This window comes from Thamnophis sirtalis, unplaced genomic scaffold (genome assembly GCF_051295495.1).
Source record: "Thamnophis sirtalis isolate CommonGarterSnake01/CBP01778 unplaced genomic scaffold, rThaSir2_p1.2 scaffold_14, whole genome shotgun sequence".
Lineage (NCBI taxonomy): Eukaryota > Metazoa > Chordata > Lepidosauria > Squamata > Natricidae > Thamnophis > Thamnophis sirtalis.
Window position 1 is genome coordinate 2,641,376 of NW_028261394.1, and position 18,546 is coordinate 2,659,921.

General features: G+C 48.1%; 1 protein-coding gene across 1 annotated transcript; it reads left to right on the forward strand.

The window, feature by feature from the left end:
- The first annotated feature begins 335 nt into the window (after window positions 1-335).
- ELFN1 (extracellular leucine rich repeat and fibronectin type III domain containing 1) lies at window positions 336-3,441 on the forward strand. The gene has a single exon (XM_014054970.2). The coding sequence runs from the start codon at window positions 813-815 to the stop codon at window positions 3,207-3,209; it is 2,397 nt and encodes a 798-aa protein (XP_013910445.2). The 5' UTR covers window positions 336-812; the 3' UTR covers window positions 3,210-3,441.
- The last annotated feature ends 15,105 nt before the right edge of the window (window positions 3,442-18,546 follow it).

Sequence of the window (18,546 nt, forward strand, 5' to 3'; positions counted from 1 at the left end):
TTCCTTTGTTTTTTTTTCTTGAAGATGTTTTGCTTCTCACCCAAGAAGCTTGTTCAGTTCTTAAGAAGGAGAAGAAGAAGAAGCTTCTTCACTTCAGAACTGAAGAAGCGTCTTGGATCAGAAGTGAAACGTCTTCAAGAAAAAACAAAGACAAGTCGGTTGCTTTCTGGAAAAAGCACCTTTGGCACAACCATGGATGATTGAGACTCTCCATAGACTTCCAGAAGGAAAGGTTGATAGATTACCAATTGAGGAACACCAACTCTGCTTTCCTACCTGCACAGAGCCCCTTCCCACGCTGATGTTGTCTCTCTCTGCTTGTTCTTGGCAGGTCCACCTTGTGATTCCGCATCTCTGGAGGAACAAAGACCTGGAGAAGAAGGATGGAGAAGGAACCCAACACTCAAATGAAGACCGGTGACGAAAAGAAAGACAGAAGAAGCAATGCAGATAAGGAGAGCACAGCTCATGTCTGAACCAGGGGCCTCTTCATTCCAGGTCCCTCCACGTTCTGAGTGACTTCCAAACCCCTCTTAGATGATGGTGAGACAGTCAGGTCCCCAGCCGCAGAGCCTTTGCTGATGGCACGTGGGAGACCTTGACCCTGGTGTAACCAACACGTCCCTTGCGTTCCTCTCCATGGACCCACCCCAGATGCTTCTTCATGGTTCAGCACCATGAAGAAGGAAGGAAGGATGACAAAGCTGCTGAAGAAACTCTAGTCAAGGCAGGGTTGTGCCGTGACCGAGCTGCCTCTTCCCCTCTTCTGGCCGATCAAGGGTAAGACCCCTTTTTCGGCGTGGCCCTTCTCAATGGCAGGCCATCGGTGGGCCGTGACATCAGCACTGTGCACCTATGTGGCAGCTGTCTCTCTCCTCTACGTGAGCGAGGCCCAAGCCGACTGCTGGCTGATCGAAGGCGAGAAGGGCTTCGTGTGGCTGGCCATTTGCAGCCAGAACCAGCCTCCTTACGAGTCCATCCCTCAGCAGATCAACAGCACCATCCTGGACCTGAGGCTGAACGACAACAAGATCAAGAGCGTCCAGTTCTCCTCCCTCAGCCGCTTCAGTAACCTCACATACCTCAACTTGACCAAGAACGAGATCTCGTACATCGAGGATGGTGCCTTTTCAGGACAGTACAACCTGCAGGTGTTGCAGCTCGGCTACAACCGCTTGAGGAACCTGACAGAGGGGATCCTCCGGGGCTTAGGGAAGCTGGAGTACCTCTACCTCCAGGCCAACCTCATTGAGATGGTCACCCCCAATGCCTTCGGGGAGTGCCCCAACATCATGAACATTGACTTGTCCATGAACAAGATCCAACGGCTGGATAGCAACACCTTCAGAGGCCTGAGTAAACTCTCGGTATGTGAGCTCTACAGCAACCCTTTCTATTGCTCTTGCGAACTCCTGGGCTTCCTTCAGTGGCTTGAGGGCTTCACCAACATGACCCGTACTTACGACCGCATGCAGTGTGACTCCCCACCCGACTACTCCGGGTACTACCTTCTGGGCCAAGGGCGGAGCGGCTACCGCAACGCCTTGGGCATGCTGTCTTCTCTTTGCACTGGTGGCCCCTACACCATGCCACCTTACTTGACCCCACCCAAAAAAAAACCTGTGACCACTCCTCCTCCAGAGAGCCCCTGCCCGGAGGAAGAGTGTTTCTCCGGAGATGGCACCACGCCCCAGATCTCCCTGCACACCCCGGTGATCGACCCCGGATTGTACCCCACCATGAAGGTGAAGCACGTGACCCAAAACTCGGCTGTGTTGAGTGTGCAGATCCCTGTGCCCTACAGCAAGATGTACACCCTGGCCCAATTTGAGAACGGCCGCTACAATATCCTGGCCAAGCTGCTGAAGAAGAAGGAGGACATCGAGCTGACGGACCTCGGCCCAAACGAGAACTACACCTATTGCGTGATGTCCTCCAACCGCGTCTCAAGGTACAACTACACCTGCCTCACCATCAATCTCAACAAGCAGAACACCGAAGAGCCGATCCCCAGGCCTTCAACTGCCACCCACTACATCATGACGATCTTGGGGTGCCTGTTCGGCATGGTGATTGTCCTGGGAGTTGTGTACTACTGCCTGCGGAAGAGGCGTCACCAGGAAGAAAAGCACAAAAAAACGGCGGTGAACATGAAGAAGACCATCATTGAGTTGAAGTACGGGCCGGAAATGGAGACCACCAGCATCTCCCAGCTCTCTCAAGGTCAGATGTTGGCCGGTGAGACCATGACCCGCATCCCTTACCTGCCCTCCGTGGGAGAAGTGGAGCAGTACAAGCTGATTGACAGCAGCGAGACCCCCAAGGCTACGAAGGGCAACTACATGGAAGTGCGGACGGGGGAACAGCCCGAGAGGAGAGAGTTGGAGCTGCCCAGGCCCCCGGATAGCCAGAGCTCCGTGGCGGAGATCTCCACCATCACCAAAGAGGTGGACAAGGTGAACCAGATAATCAACAACTGCATCGATGCCTTGAAATCAGAATCTACTTCCTTTCAAGGGGTGAAGTCGGGGGCGGTGTCCACCGCCGAACCTCAGCTGGTGCTGCTCTCTGAACAAATCCCCAGCAAGCATAGCTTTCTAGCACCCGTCTACAAGGAAAGCTACACCCACCCTCTCCAGAGGCACCACAGCATTGAGGCGCCCCCTAAACGGTCCAGCACTTCTTCCAGTGGCTCCATACGGAGCCCCAGGTCCTTCCGCTCTGAGGGCTCCGGCCACAAGTCAGAAGCCAAATATATCGAGAAAACGTCTCCGACCACCGACACCATCCTCACTGTGACGCCGGCGGCCGCTGTCCTACGAGCCGAAGCCGAGAAGATCCGGCAGTACAGCGAGCACCGGCACTCTTACCCAGGGTCCCATCAGGGGGAACAACACGACGGCATGGGGGGGCGGAAGCCCTCCATCTTGGAACCGCTGACCAGGCCCCGCCCTAGAGACTTGGCCTACTCGCAGCTCTCTCCACAGTACCATAACTTGAGCTACACTTCCAGCCCCGAATACACCTGTAAACCTTCCAGGAGCATCTGGGAGCGTTTCAAACTGAACAAGCGGCACAAAGAGGAGGAGGAGGAGGAGTATATGGCGGCCGGCCACGCTCTGCGTAAAAAGGTCCAGTTTGCCAAAGACGAAGATCTGCACGACATCTTAGATTACTGGAAAGGGGTCTCCGCCCAGCACAAGTCCTGAGTTCTCCGTCGGCTCGTGACTTACACCACGGACCAAACGAAAAAACAGAACAGAAAAACAAAAAAAATCAGCAGCAGCTATTGTTTTTAATCCAGACTTATCTTTGAAAGAAAGAAAGAGGAAGAGAAAGAAAGAAGGAAAGAAAGAAAGAAAGAAAAGAACTCTGAGGAATCTATCATTATTCTAGAGCAGGCTGAGAAGAGAGAGAGAGAGAGAGAGAGAGAGAGAGAGAGAAAGAAAGAGAAAGAGAAAGAGAGAAAGAGAAAGAGAAAGAGAAAGAGAGAGGGAAAGAGAAAGAGAAAGAGAAAGAGAGAGAGATATTTGGAATTATGGTCTTGCAGAGATGAGATTTAGAAAGGAGAGAGGGGCTCGGAGATGAGAGTAGAGTGAAAGGAAAGATACTTAAACATTAAAATAAACTGTGGGGTGGGGGAAAAAACCAAATTCGTTTCTTAAAACACACACACACACACACACGAATAAAATTGAATTTTCAGAGCGACAGAAGCGAACGAGTTTCAAGAGAGCCAGACAGAAAATACGAAAGGAGTGTGGCGTTACCACAACTGCATCGCATGACTCCTTATTCTGTGAATTTTGTGGACTCTGTACAGCCTTGTCTTCATCCTTTCAGTAACCAAAATGTAAAAACAACGGAACAAAAGAGATCAATTAGAAAAGTGAACAGAAGGATCTTTTTTCCCCCCTGTTGTTTAAAAAAAAAAGAGAGGGAGAAAGAGAGAGAGAAAGGAAAGAAAGAAAGAAAGAAAGAAAGAAAGAAAGAAAGAAAGAAAGAAAGAAAGAAAGAAAGATCATCCTTTTTGGGCCTTTTGCAAATGGAGTCTTCCAGTTTAGACTATTAACTCTCCCGAAGTCCCATTTGTGCAAATCTTTTTAAGATTTTATTTTTTGGGGGGGTGAAAGGATCTGTCGGACCGTTGCATTGTAAAACCGTCCTATTGTACAGAGAGAAAAGAAATTCTATATTTGCTGTATAATGAGAGAGAGAGAGAGAGAGAGAAAGAAAGAAGAAAAAGAAAAAAAAATACATCTACTAAAAGAAATATATCTATATATTCACCTGTTTGTACCAGGTTTTAATCATGGATTTTAGAAAAAAGAGAGAGAAAAAAAGTCTCTATCACTGCGTTCTTGGTTTTCATGTTCTTTGCTTGGGGTCATTGTTGGAGAGGGTGGGTGCGGGGACGGGATTTGGACAGGTGCCTCTTACTCAGTGGTGAAATTCACGTTTTTTTACTCCCAGTTCTGTGGGCGTGGCTTGGTGGGCGTGGTGTGGCTTTATGGGCGTAGCAGGGGAAGGGTACTGCAAAATCCCCATTCCCTCCTGATCAGCTGGGACTCGGGAGGCAGAGAATAGAAAGGGGCGCGGCCAGCCAGAGGTAGAATTTGCTGGTTCTCCAAACTACTCAAAATTTCCGCTACTGGTTCTCCAGAACCTGTCAGAACCTGCCCCATTTCACCCCTGCTCTTACGATCTCTGCTTTCAGTTAAATTCCAGTCCATTAGAAGTGCATTAGGAGAATATTACATTACAGATACTCCTTGACTTACAATCACAGCTGAGCTGAAACTTTCCGTTGCTAAGCGAGACAATTATTAAGGGGAATTCATCCCATTTAACGACCCTCCTTGCCAGTCCTTCAGTGCAACCAGGGGTGAAATCCACTTGTTTTTGCTACCAGTTTAGTAGCAATGTGAGTGCACAGACTCTCCCTTAGCTCAAAATCCTGCTTCCTAGGTAATATAAATCGCATGTCACAACTGATCGCCGGAAAAGCGATTTTTTTTACTACCGGTTTAGGCGAACCAGTAGCATTTTTACTACAGGTTCGGTCAACCAGTAGCATTTTTACTACCAGTTTAGGCGAACCATTAGCATTTTTACTACTGGTTCGGTCGACCAGTAGCATTTTTACTAGCGGTTCGAGCGAACCAGTCTGAACTGGTAGCATTTCACCCCTGAGCGCAACACTGCATTTGTTACAGGGTGGATAAAAACCGGCGATTTTTTTAAAAATTAAAAATATCGGATTTTAAAATTTTAAATCAGATTTTTAAAAAAATGTAAATCGGATGTTTTATTTTTATTTTTATCACATTTATTTTAATAAAATGCTTTTGGAGTAAAAAAACCTATCCAAAGATAGTTTTCTATTTAAGGTCCATTAATAATTTAGTTTATTCAGCATGAAATGGAGCCGAGGCAGTGTATAGCCTGCAATATTTACATTTTTGGTAAAACTCATTCAATGCCTCCAACTCTGCAAGCTAAATAGGAAACGTTCCTTTTGTTTGCAAACAATAATATTAAAGATTCTAACTACCAGCAAAAGGGAGTCCTTAAAACGAGTCCTTCCATTTAAAGAGCGCCTGTCAGTTCAGATCCCATCATGGCAGCCCTTGTTAGCGGGCATCCACTCACCTGCTGTCCGTCACCTTGCTGTGTCCCTGCGGCATCACCAGCCATCCCATTAAAGTGAACGGGATGGTCAGTGAGTCAACAGCGGGTCAGAGGAGAAGCCGCTGCGGGACGGACACAACAGTTGCTCGTTAGAAATGACGATTTAAATCGAGTTGGTTTAAATCAAGCCTTTTTTTACTAGTGATTTAAACCATGATTTAAACTGATTTAAACCGTGGTTTGAACCGTGATTTGAACTATAAACTGTGATTTGAACCATGATTTAAACGGCGTTTTAAACCATGATTTAAATGGTGATTTAAACCATGATTTAAACGGTGATTTTAAACCATGATTTAAACGGTGATTTAAATCCTGATTTAAACCGTGATTTAAATCCTGATTTAAACCGTGATTTAAACCGTGATTTAAACTATGATTAAACTGGGATTTAAGCTGTGATTTAAACTGTGATTAAACCGTGATTTAAGCTGTGATTTAAATCGTATTTTGATTTAAATCAAATCCACCCTGATTTGTTGAGCTAGTAATGTGGTCGTTAACCGAATCTGGCTTTCCCACTGACTTGGTTAGAAGGTCACAAAAGGGGACACTGCAAGCATCCTAAGTAGGTACATGCGAGTTGCCGAGCGTCCGAACATTGATCGCCTGAACACAGGGATGCGGCAACGGTCGTTAAGTGTGAAAAACGGTCTAAAGTCTCTTTTGCAGTGCTGTTGTAACTTCAAACGGTCGCTAAGTGAGCTGTTGTAAGTCGAGGGCTACCTGTACACAACAGGGGGGAGAAAAACAGATGGATTTTTCTCATCGTTCAGGGAAGTTTTGAAAACTGGGGGGGGGAGGAAACACAATGTCACACAGCAGCTGCCTCCCGTGGGAGCCTCCGAAGATCCTGCCCCTTGTGTACCCAACGCGTTGCCCATTCTCAGCGGGGTGTGTCCACGACACTTCTGCTCCTTTCTTTAGCCAGTCAATTGTCCGGTTGACAAAAGCCGGCCACCCAACTCAACCCATCCTTAGGGTGAGAAGCATCTGTTCGCAAACGCCACTCACTGCCCAAGAATCGGGGAAGGGTGAAATCCTGGGAAAGATGGGGAGCTTCGTTGACCCAATGCGGACAAGGAGCGCACTTCCGTACCCGCCATTCACCCGTCGCCATCACATCCAGGCCCTCCGAGGGAGGGATTGCACCACTCGCGGGACACAGGAGACACGAGGTGTGCCACAATAACAAGGGAAGGTTTGTAAGTCGGGGTTCAGCTGTCGGGGTCCTTGATGTTCACTCAGAGGACTCAGAGAGCAAGCCTTCAAGCACTGATGACGTTGCCTGGTTGGGTAACGAAATGTCTTTAAAAAAAAAAGAACCAAGGTTAATGACCCCGCAGTCCTCTCCGTCCTCCTTGAAAATCCCACTCCCTTCTAGAACCAATGATGTTACCTCGTTGGGTCATGAAATGTCTTCAAAGAAAGGACCAGGTTCAGAGGGTACCAGGGGCCTCCACAGTCACCTTTTCTCACACTTTCAAACATGCCCCACAAATACCACTTTCCCCTCCCTTGAACTTTCTTCTTGGGTCTTCTAACTCAGTGTTTCTCAACCTTGGCAACTTGAAGATGTCTGGACTTCAACTCCCAGAATTCCCCAGCCAGCGAATGCTGGCTGGGGAATTCTGGGAGTTGAAGTCCGGACATCTTCAAGTTACCAAGGTTGAGAAACACTGTTCTAACTTACTGGATGGTGTCAGATGGACGAGTCCAGGAACTGGCGTTTTCCATTTTAGCCAAATCCACAAAGTGGCTTATTCCTTTTTTTGGGCCACTTGGAAAGTCTGGGACGCTTCAAAGAGGGAGAAGGTTGATGCTGTGTGTGTGTGTAGTAGTAGTTGTAGTTGAGTTTATTTATAGGCCGCCCTTTTCCCCGGGGGACTCAGGGCGGCTAACAACTTGTGTGGGAGGGGGAAACATACAATGACATATAACACAATGTATAATTAAAAGTCGAGCAACATTCATTCAACATTCGGGTGGGGGCGGATTATACTCTTTACCCCCAGGCCTGACGGGAAAGCCAGATCTTGAGGGCTGTGCGGAAGGTCTGAAGGGTGGTGAGGGTACGGATCTCCACGGGGAGATCGTTCCAGAGGGTCGGAGCTGCTACTGAAAAGGCTCTCCTCCGCGTAGTTGCCAGCCGGCACTGGCTGGCAGATGGCACTCGGAGGAGGCCTAATCTGTGAGATCTTATGGGTCGAGAGGAGGTAATTGGCAGGAGGCGGTCTCCCAAGTACACAGATCCACTACCATGAAGGGCTTTGTAGGTAGTAAGAAGCACCTTGAAGCGCACACGGAGATCAACAGGTAGCCAGTGCAGCTCGCGGTGGATAGGTGTTATGTGGGTGAACCGAGGTGCACCCACAATCACTCGCGCGGCCGCATTCTGGACTAGCTGAAGCCGCCGGATGCTCTTCAAGGGCAGCCTCATGTAGAGCACGTTGCAGTATTCCAGCCTAGAGGTCACGAGGGCGCGAGTGACTGTTGTGAGAGCCTCCCGATTCAGGTAGGGTCGCAACTGGCGCACCAGGCGAACCTGGGCAAATGCGCCAGGTGTGTGTGTCCGTCCATCCCATGGGACCAGTCCTTCCTCCTGCACTTCCTCAACGCTTGACCCAGGGACCTTCAGCCATTCTGCCACCCGAGAACTAAACACCGCAGCTCAACCCGGTAACCGAATGTACACATTGCTGCTTAAGCCTTCAGCAGCCTCGTTGCTAAGTAATCCAGTTGCGCGCACCATGCACACACAAATGCACACACACACACACACACACACAGGCCCTCCATTCGCCAAAACGTTCCCAGCTGTCTCTTCGCTTGCTTGTTGCTTTTTGCCAGGCAGGCCCAATGGGCACCAGAGCTCCCCGGCAGCTGCGTGCCTCAGCTCTCATTCCCCTATCTCCAAGTGATTTTGACTAGCGTTCTCGCAAAACGATGACATCTGCTGCTCCGAAGGGGAGCCGAGGCCCAGAGGAGACGGCGAGGAGAGGGGGTGCATCTGTCTGCGTCTGTCTGTGTTCGTGCGTGCACAGATTCACTCCCTTTGGCGACTGGTCTAGAGCAGAAAGCCTTTAATGGGGCATTTTGGTGAGCGGTGGGCTTTTTTCTCCTCCAGAGAACCTCTTGCTTCCTCCTCTTCTGCCTCCTCTTCCTGGTGCCTCCGGCACAGCAGTGACCTTGAATGGAAAAATAGTCAGAACACCCAATCCTCAAATATTGGACTACTGCTATCACATTCGCCCCTAGTCCTTCTTTTCATTAAACTAGACATATCCAGTTCTTTCAACTTCATATTAACAGAATAGAATAGAATAGAATAGAATAGAATAGAATAGAATAGAATTTTATTATTTGTATGCCGCCCTTCTCCGGGAGGACTCAGGGCGGCGAACAATTCAAGGGGGAAAAAAGGGGAACATAAAAAACAAAATACAAATAATAAAAGTAAACAACAGTCGCACAACCATACATGTCGAGAGGGGAGGGAACTCATCACCCCCAGGCCTGCCGGCAAAGCCAGGTTTTGACGGCTTTTCGGAAGGCCTGGAGAGAGGTGAGGGTCCGAATCCCTGCGGGGAGTTCGTTCCAGAGGGCCGGAGCTGCCACAGAGAAGGCCCTCCCCCGGGTAATAGCCAGGTGGCATTGGCTGGTAGATGGCACCCAGAGGAGGCCAACCCTGTGAGATCTAATGGGTCTGTGGGAGGTAATTGGCAGCAGGCGGTTCTCTCAAGTCTCAAGAATAACAGAAGGGGCCTTGGAGGTCTTCTAGTCCAACCCCCTGCTCAAGCGGGAGGCACTCTATCTTTCTGGACAAATGGTTGTCCTGTCTGATCTCTTCTTGAAAACCTCCAGTGATGGAAAACCCACAGCTTCTGGAGGTAAGCCGTTCCACTGATAAACAGAAGAACAGAGTTGGAAGGAACCTTGAGGTCTTCTAGTCCAACCCCCTGCTCAAGCAGGAGACCCTAGATCATTTCAGACAAACGGCTGCCCAGTCTCTTCTTGGAGACCTCCAGTGATGGAGCACCCACAACTCCTCTCTAGCTATAAGATACAATCGTTTTAATGATCCTGATATGGCCGGGAGCTTCAGCTTTGCCAGGGTGGAATCCAACTTTCTGTAGGATGAGGTGGTCCTCTTTAAGGCCCTGGTCTAGGAGTCGACTATGCAGGGGGGGGAGAGGGGGAACAGGAGTGTGGCACAACGTTGCTTTAAAAGCAAAACCCCAAAGAATGGCCTTTGTTTAGTCTGCTGAGTGAAGATGCCGGAAAAACACACAAACCCTCTCATTACCGCAAGCAAGAATAGAAGTGGAAGTTAAGTACACACCGAGACTTACACATTTGTGCTCCAGGACTGCTTGCACAGTCTAAATACAGGCCTGCCCAAGACTTTGTCTGAAGACCTTCTAGCAAGAAGATGGAAGGGGGGGGATGGCATTTGAAGGTGTTCAACACGGCCCCTAAGACGAGTGAAATGTTGCTCGGATCAACGCTTTGCTAAAGCGCTCAACTGTTTCCATACCACTTCTAATAGACCAGACAGATTCCCAGAGAGTCCCCAGGGCCTAAACCCCCCTCACCCCACCCCCATGAGAAAAAAAGCTAATTTGGTTTGAGATGGTTGCTTTTTCGGCTTAGGGAAGAGGATGCTTTTCCAGACGTCGAGATAGAGCGATATGATTGATGTGCATTAAATTATGCACCGGGCACCGAGAAGGGAACCACACTGTGGTATTATTAGGATAAATTGCAGAAGTTTCCTGCCTGAAATGAGAAAATAGCTCCGTGATACACACTCTACGCTTATCTTCCTAGGAACTCATGGCTACAAGATACAACATTAACAAAGGAAATACATATATGCAGACCTGACAATAGCAATAGCAGTAGACTTATATACCACTTCATAGGCCTTTCAGGCCTCTCTAAGCGGTTTACAGAGAGTCAGCATATTGCCCCCAACAACAATCCGGGTCCTCATTTTACCCACCTCGGAAGGATGGAAGGCTGAGTCAACCCTGAGCCGGTGAGATTTGAACCGCTGACCTGCTGATCTAGCAGTAGCCTGCAGTGCTGCATTTAACCACTGCGCCACCTTGGCTCTTATCAATTGGAACAATAAACTTGCCAACAGCTATTGGCTATGAAAACGGTGACATAGCAATTGCACTTAGACTTATATACCACCTTATATGCCCTCAACAATCTGGGTCCTCATTTTATCCACCTCCGAAGGACAGGAGGCTGAGTCAATCTGGAGCCTGGTGAGATTTGAACCGCTAAACTGCTGGCAGCCAGCGATCAGCAGAAATAGCCTGCAGTACCGCACTCTAACCACCGCGCCACCACGGCTCCGTGCAAACTTCTCAAGGGTTGAGCATGATTCATATTCCCCCTCCCCATCTCTTTGAGCTTCTGGCGGTATCTCACCAGCTTCGATGTAAAACCGAAAGCAGATGTCCCAAGGGTATTTTTTCAAGAGGCAACTGGACTTTTGAGCCCATGCGCTAAAATAAGCCTTCGAAAATAAGGCCCCCTCCCCAAAAATATTGCAACACAGCAGCAGCTATGAGGGGACCACACCCGCCTCCTTCTGCACCTCAAAAATAATAAGACCTCCCCGAAAATAAGGCCAAATGCTTATTTCAGGGGTCAAAAGAAAATAAGACCCTGTCTTATTTTCGGGAAAACATGTTAAATTTCAGGATAGAGACGCGATCCTTTCTTACGTTACAAGAATGGAATATCCCCCCAAGTGGTTGTATGTGCAGTAAATTAAGAACAGCCCAAAATGAGATGGACAGGATTTTTGTTGGGGGGGGGCGGGGGGTGTCAGCTAACTTAAAAGCTGTCAGTTCTACAAGATGAAGCCGATGGCAGTTACTAGCTGAGCTTCTGTTAAAAAGAAAAAAAGAAATTAGATAAATACATGATGGATTATCTGTTCAAAAACTCTTAGCCATGATGCTAGTTATCATTTTCGTAGATGTCAGCATTGCTCTTTGATGGCACTCAAGAGAGTAGATTATTTCAGCAATAAAACACATCATATCGACTATAAACTTAGGCACAATTAAGACACTGTAACCTAAAACAGCAATCAATGCCGTTAATTAAAAATGAATTGATAGCAAAATAGAAAAAGCGCTTGGAAGGTTAGTCTCCTTTTTGAGGGAGGGGGAAAAGAAGGAGGAGGAAAATGTCATACCTGCAAGCCATTTTTGGGGGGGGGACTTCAGGCCTGCCACACTTTCTACTGTTTACTTTCTATTGTGAAAAAATGAGAGGAAGGGGGACTATACGGAGTTGGGTGATGTGTAGCCATAACAACATTCTTCTTAGAAAGCCAAGGTCATCCTTTGTCTCTGCACCTGACTGGAACTGGATGGGTGGAACTGCCAGCATGGCAGTGGGAGATTGGACCATGGGATGGGCTTGTGGATGTGGGGGGGGGGGGCAAGATCTTGAACTTTCAACTAGGTGGGGAAAACCAGGAAGCTTTCAGATTCGGGGTTTTCCCAGATGTGCCAACATGGCTCTCTTCATCAATTGGGACTTTGAGAAATCTCTCGCCTCGGATTTTAAATTGGATGCTATTTGGAACCCTGACAGAAAAAGCTGGAATAAACGGGCAATAAGGAAGTGGAGAAACACGGTGGTTTTCCACTGACAGTGAAAAATGTGCTACAAATCAAGTCACGTTGTTGCAGGGGAAAAAAAACACCACCCTCTAAATTCACATAGTATATATCTTGATGAGCTCCGAAGTTCTATAATTAGAAACTAATCAAGGAGAAATCCAATTGAGAACCAAGGAGAAATTTCCTGAAAGGGAGAACAATGAATCAATGGAATGGCTTGCCTCCAGGAGTTATGGGTGTTCCATCACTGGAAGTTTTCAAGAAGGGATTGGACAGCTATTTGTCTGGAAGAGTACAAGGTTTCCTGCCTGGCCAGGAAGTTGGACTAGAAAACCCTCCAAGGTCCCTTCCAACTCTGTTATTCTGTAATTAATTAGGGGAAAACAGCTGGGGGTACTTGGTGAGAGATCCTGCTTGACGTTCAGCTTAACGTCCTTCCTATAAAATATGGGGAAGGAAGGAGGGGACTGTTAAAAACCACTGCAGAAGAAATGACTCCGCTCCAAGAAAGATGGTAGAAAGATGAGAAAGAAACCCAAAAATCACTCCATTTTGATTTTACTGGGTACCAAATGTGGCGGAGAGAAAGTCTGATGGATTACAACAGGGGTCGGCAGCCTTAAACAAAGTGGGGAGGAGACAAGGGAGAGTGATCCAGAAGCCAGCAGTGAGTTGTTCCTGGATGCACACCATCGAAGAGCTACTAGGCATCAGGAACAATTACGCAATTACAGGAGGTGATTGTACTCAGCTGGTGGTCATTAGGCTCCTCTCCAGACTATAAAAAGCTACTTGTGCACATGGCCCTCTTTGCAGAAGTCAACGCAGGATTGAATGTCGGAGGACATTACTGTGAGCTTGGCAGGCTGGATTGCTGCCAAGCCTTATCTGTGTTTATTGCTGCCTGAGTTTGTCTGAGTTGCTGCCAAGGTCCTTATCTGTTTGTTCTGCTTGGCTTTCAGCCACTGAGGTTTTGGTGTCTTGCTATTATAGCAATAGCAATAGCAATAGCAGTAGACTTATATACCGCTTCATAGGCCTTTCAGGCCTCTCTAAGAGGTTTACAGAGAGTCAGCATATTGCCCCCAACAATCTGGGTCCTCATTTTACCCACCTCGGAAGGATGGAAGGCTGAGTCAACCCTGAGCCGGTGAGATTTGAACCGCTGACCTGCTGATCTAGCAGTAGCCTGCAGTGCTGCATTTAACCACTGCGCCACCTTGGCTCAGTGTATTAAAGTACATTCCAGTTAAGCTTGTCTTGGCATTCGTTACTGGACGGAGGAGGGGGTCAGAACAGGTTGCTGACCCCTGGACTACACATTAAAACAAGCAAGAGCATTCCTCAAAAGGCTGGCATTCCCAGGGCAGCTAAATAGAAATAGGATGCTGGACATGCCAGATTTGAGCTAGGAAAGAGGACGAGGGAATCCAGGAAAGGAAAACAGATCTCCAAGACAGCGAGGTTGAAATTAGATGGAGCTTTGCCTGCTCATCTGTTCCTACAAAAAGTTGGGTCAACAAGTGTGATTTCCAACTGTGGCACACTATTTTTAGCCTCCAGCAGCAGAGCAGCAGTTCGGAAACCAACTCTGAATCTATTAGCATTTCTGAGTGCTCATCAGCAGGCAGAACGACAAAGTGAGGAAAACAAGCTTCTCGTTTCTACCGACATACTGTGACAGCCGCCTGATGTGTTATTCTCCTATTAAGCCAACACTTTAGAAGTTCTTGGGGCTTTGAGGAGTGCCATCTGTGGAGTTAATTCCTGCAGCGATGGAATTGGGTTGGGTTGGGTGGGCAAGAGGTTGGGTTGGGTTGAGTGGGCAAGAGGTGGACTTCCAAGGACAGAGAAGACCACCAAGATCCGAGGAGACCCCATTCGGCTCATGGATGTGCCAAAAGTACTGTTCAAAAGTTCAACTGGACTTTCTTGGAGGAGTTAGAAACATTTCGCTTCTCAGCCAAGAAGTTTCTTTGGTTCTGAACTTCAGCTTAGAACCGGGTACTTGAGAGACCGCCTGCTGCCAATTACCTCCAATAGACCGATTAGATCCCACAGATTAGGCCTCCTCCGAATTCCATCCGCCGGCCAATGCCGACTGGCGACTACCCGGAGGAGAGCCTTCTCTGTGGCTGCTCCGACCCTCTGGAACGAGCTCCCCGTGGAGATTCGAACCCTCACCACCCTCCAGGCCTTCCGCAAAGCCCTTAAAACCTGGCTGTTCCGACAGGCCTGGGGCTAAAGAGTTTCGCCCCCCTTCTCGAATGGTATGGTTGTTGTGTGTTTTTAAATTTTATATTGTTATGTCTCGTCTTTTTTATCCCCCCGTCTGTACCCCCTTCCCTGATTGAATTGTGAGCCGCCCTGAGTCCCCTTTGGGGAAAAGGGCGGCATATAAATGTAATCAATCAATCAATCAATCAATCAAGAAGCTTCCTGGATGAGAGAAGCAACATGTTTTCCAGGAAAAACTGAGAAAGTCCAGTTGCCTTTTGAAGAACATCTCCGGAACAAGACCTGGATGGCTGAGCACCTCCATAGACAATTCTCCCAACGCTGTTATTCTGTTAAAGCTCTCGGAAGTCCCTTCTCATGGACCGCAGGGGACAAAGACTTGAAATCCCCAAGGTTCTCACCGTGGTCACCTTTGCTTTCTGAGGGCTCCCAACACCCTTTCAAGCTGAGACACTGTTGAAGTGGCCCACAAGAATAAAGTGTCTCCCATTCTCAAGATGTGGAGTGTTATTTTCAGAAGCGGGGGTGGGTGGGTGGGGGAAGGACAACCTTTCAAAACTGCCCTTTCGGAGCTTGGCACTTTGCCCTTTTCAGAACAGCGAAACCTTGCAATAAGGAACAACTTCTCAAGGAAGATGGCAGTTGAGTAAAAAACGAAAACAACTCAACCAGGGAACCAATTTAGCCCGGAGGGGGAAAAAAAAATAACAATGAAGTCCTTCTTAAGCAACACATCCACACATTGAGATGTCAGCAGAGATGAGATCCTACCAGGGGAAGGTATTTTTTGTGGGTTGTGGCCCGCCAGTGACCAGTGGAGCTGGCAGCAGATCCGGATTGTGAGGAGGGTTGGGGAGGAACCTGGGCCAGTCCTGGAGTCTGGGGAAGGCTCGGATGAAGGCTCTGTGTCGGAGGCAGAGAGGGGGCCAGAGCTGTCCGACAGTTATCAGCTGCCTTCGGAGTCAGGCATCAGTGAGGCAGAAGAACAGCTGGAGCCTGTTCCCAGTGTGCGCATGCGCAGAGCTGCCAGAAGAAAAGAATAGCTCAGAAATCAGGGTAGACTTGGGAGTAAAGCCACAGGTGGAAGGTGTTTGGCCCCTCCCATAGGGAATAAAAGAGGAGCAAAAGGGGAGGGGGCTTTTGCAGGAAACAATTCATTTGTTCAGTCATTAGATTTGTTTCAGGAGTGTGAAGATCTGTCCGTGAATCCCAGAGACTCTGTGCCCAAGTCTTTCCTTGCACAGCGCCTCATTTGGAAAATATTCACATGGCAGCTTTCCAAGCTAGATAAGGTCTGTGGTCATAAATATTCCTTTGGAAGACTCTTTACCAGGCCTTTGCTGAATTTGAATGAGAGGAATTCGCATTCATTTAATAAAAGGGGTTTCGTTGGGACCAGGACTCTGCCTCCTGCTTTTGAGGGAAGCCTAAGTCAGAACATTGTGCTTGTTAATAAAGGAACCCGATTGGCTTCCGTTACATCCTGGTGGAAGGAAGGAAAAGAAGAAAGAAGGAAAGAAGAAAAATAGGGACAGAGAAATGAAATTTGGCCGTCAAATCTGCAGACAGAACTCTGCAATTAGCGGGGAGGGTGTTTCAACAAAACCAGCTTGAGTTCTTTTGGGAAGCGGAAAGGAATGGAAGCCGATTTATTTAATAGGATGTTTATGGATGGCCGGCCCTATTATTAGGCCAGCTTGGAAGTCACCTCCAGCAGCTGATGTAGGGTGTTGTGAATGAGAGCAACTGGTGCGTCTGCTCATGTGCTATCATTATGGCATTTTCACTGCCCAGCGAGACGAAAAGTATTGTGAGATTTAATGCCCGGTCTCGAAGTTAGGTTTGGTAAGAAAACAGCGGGTGAGGGAACTTTGCTTTCTTCTGTTTGAGTCCCTACAGAAATGTCTTGGGGGCAAACCTATGTTTACGGAAGCTCTTAATGGATTTTTTGGAGCCCTAATGAAAAGATGGGTTGGGGGGGAGCCCAGAAAGAAATATTAGCACAGGCCAAGGAAAACGGAACAAGTTGAATGCTGGTCTCTATGATTCCCAACTTTCTTAAGCTTCCTGCCCATTCATTGCTCTCTAAGAAGGGGTCAGGTGGAATGTGTTGTGGGCCGCCAGTGGAGCTGGCAGTAGATTCGGACAGTGAGGAGGTTGGGGAGGAACCTGGGCCAGTCCTGGAGTCTGGGGAAGGCTCTGATGAGGGCTCTGCGTCGGAGGCAGAGAGGGGGCCAGAGCCGTATGCCAGTTATTAGCTGTCTTCAGAGTCAGACATCAGTGAGGCAGAGGAACAGCTGGAGCCTGTTCCCAGTGTGCGCATGCGCAGAGCTGCCAGACGAAGGGAACAGCTAAAGAACAGGGGGCGACTTGGGAGTAAAGCCACAGGTGGATGATGAATGGCCTCTCCCGGAGGAAATAAAAGGGGAGCGAAAGGGGAGTGGAGTTTGCAGGAGACAAATTAGTTCGCTTCATTGGTTCGTGACTCTCCGAGGCTTCTTGCCAAGTTTTGCAGATATCTGCCTGGCAGCTCTCCAAGCCAGATAAGGTCTGTGACAGTAAATCCTCCTTTGAAAGACTTTGCTGGATGTGAATGAGCAGAATTCAGAGTCAATTAATGAATGGAGTTTTTGTCAGGACAAGGAGCCTCACTGATGTCTGACTCCGAAGGCAGCTGATAACTGGCATACGGCTCTGGCCTCCTCTCTGCCTCCAACACAGAGCCCTTGTCCGAGCCTTTCCCAGACTCCAGGAGTAGCCCATGTTCCTCCCCAACCTCCTTACTGTCTGAATCATCTGCCATCTCCACTGGCTGCTGGCAGGCCACAACACACACTCTCTCTTCCACTACAAAACAAGAAATAAAAATGGGTGCATTGAACTTCCGAGAAGCTCGACAGATCTATGTTTTTAGAATCAGGAGTAAAAAAGGAAAGAAATCTCCTATCCCAAAATTGGAAATGCAACACCACCAACCTGGCTTCTCCTGGTGCTGGGAAATTTAGGAGACCGGAGAGTTTCCCACGGCTCCTTAAAACAAGGATTAAGCCTTCCTAGCAAACCATTTGCCGAATTCTCCCAACAGCAGCTGTTACAAATTCTACAAGAGTATCTTTGATCGGATCCATAATCCCCACATTTTTATAAGCGCTCAGAACTGATTCGCAGTAATCCCCAGGGAGATTGTGCCCAGAGTCTTGTTAGGATTGCTATTATAAAGACACTGGGAGATATTTTGCCTTTATAAGATTGTGTTGTAAGATAATGGCCATTACGGATGCTGAAGGAGAAAGGGTAAATATTTACCGAGTACCTATGTGGATGACTTTTTCTGGAATAAGTCCCAGGGTGAAAGTCAAGCTACCTCCAGGATGTTGCGGTGAAAACATCATTAAAATAAATACAACAAATGAGTCCAAAATTACTGTGGCTAAGCAAGGCCGTTGTTAAGTGAGTTTTGCCCCATTCTACAACCTTTGTTGTGGCTCACCAGTGGCCAACGGAGGTGGCAGCAGATTCGGACAGTGAGGAGGGTTGGGGAGGAACTTGGGCCAGTCCTGAAATCTGGGAAAGGCTCTGATGAGGGCTCTGTGTCAGAGGCAGAGAGAGGGTCAGGGCCATATGCCAGTTATCAGCTGCCTTCAGAGTCAGAGATCAATGAGGCAGAAGAACAGCTGGAGCCTGTTCTTCAATATCATTGTAGCTACCATAGTTAGTTGCAAAGTTTTGTCCGACCCATCGGAACCACATGGACAACGTTCCTCCAGGCCTTCCTGTCCTCTACAGTCCATTGAAGCTCACGCCGACTGCTTCGGTGACTCCACCCAGCCACCTCATTCTCTGCTGTCCTCTTCTTTTTCCCCTCCATCGTTCCCAGCATTAGGCTCTCCTCCAGTGAGTCTCCATTGTAGCTTTGAACATTATTATTATTATTTATTTATTATTATTTATTTGTCTTGTA

Bases quoted from the DNA above. Each gene is read 5' to 3' on its own strand.
- ELFN1 (XM_014054970.2), top strand. From the start codon at position 813: ATGGCAGGCCATCGGTGGGCCGTGACATCAGCACTGTGCACCTATGTG.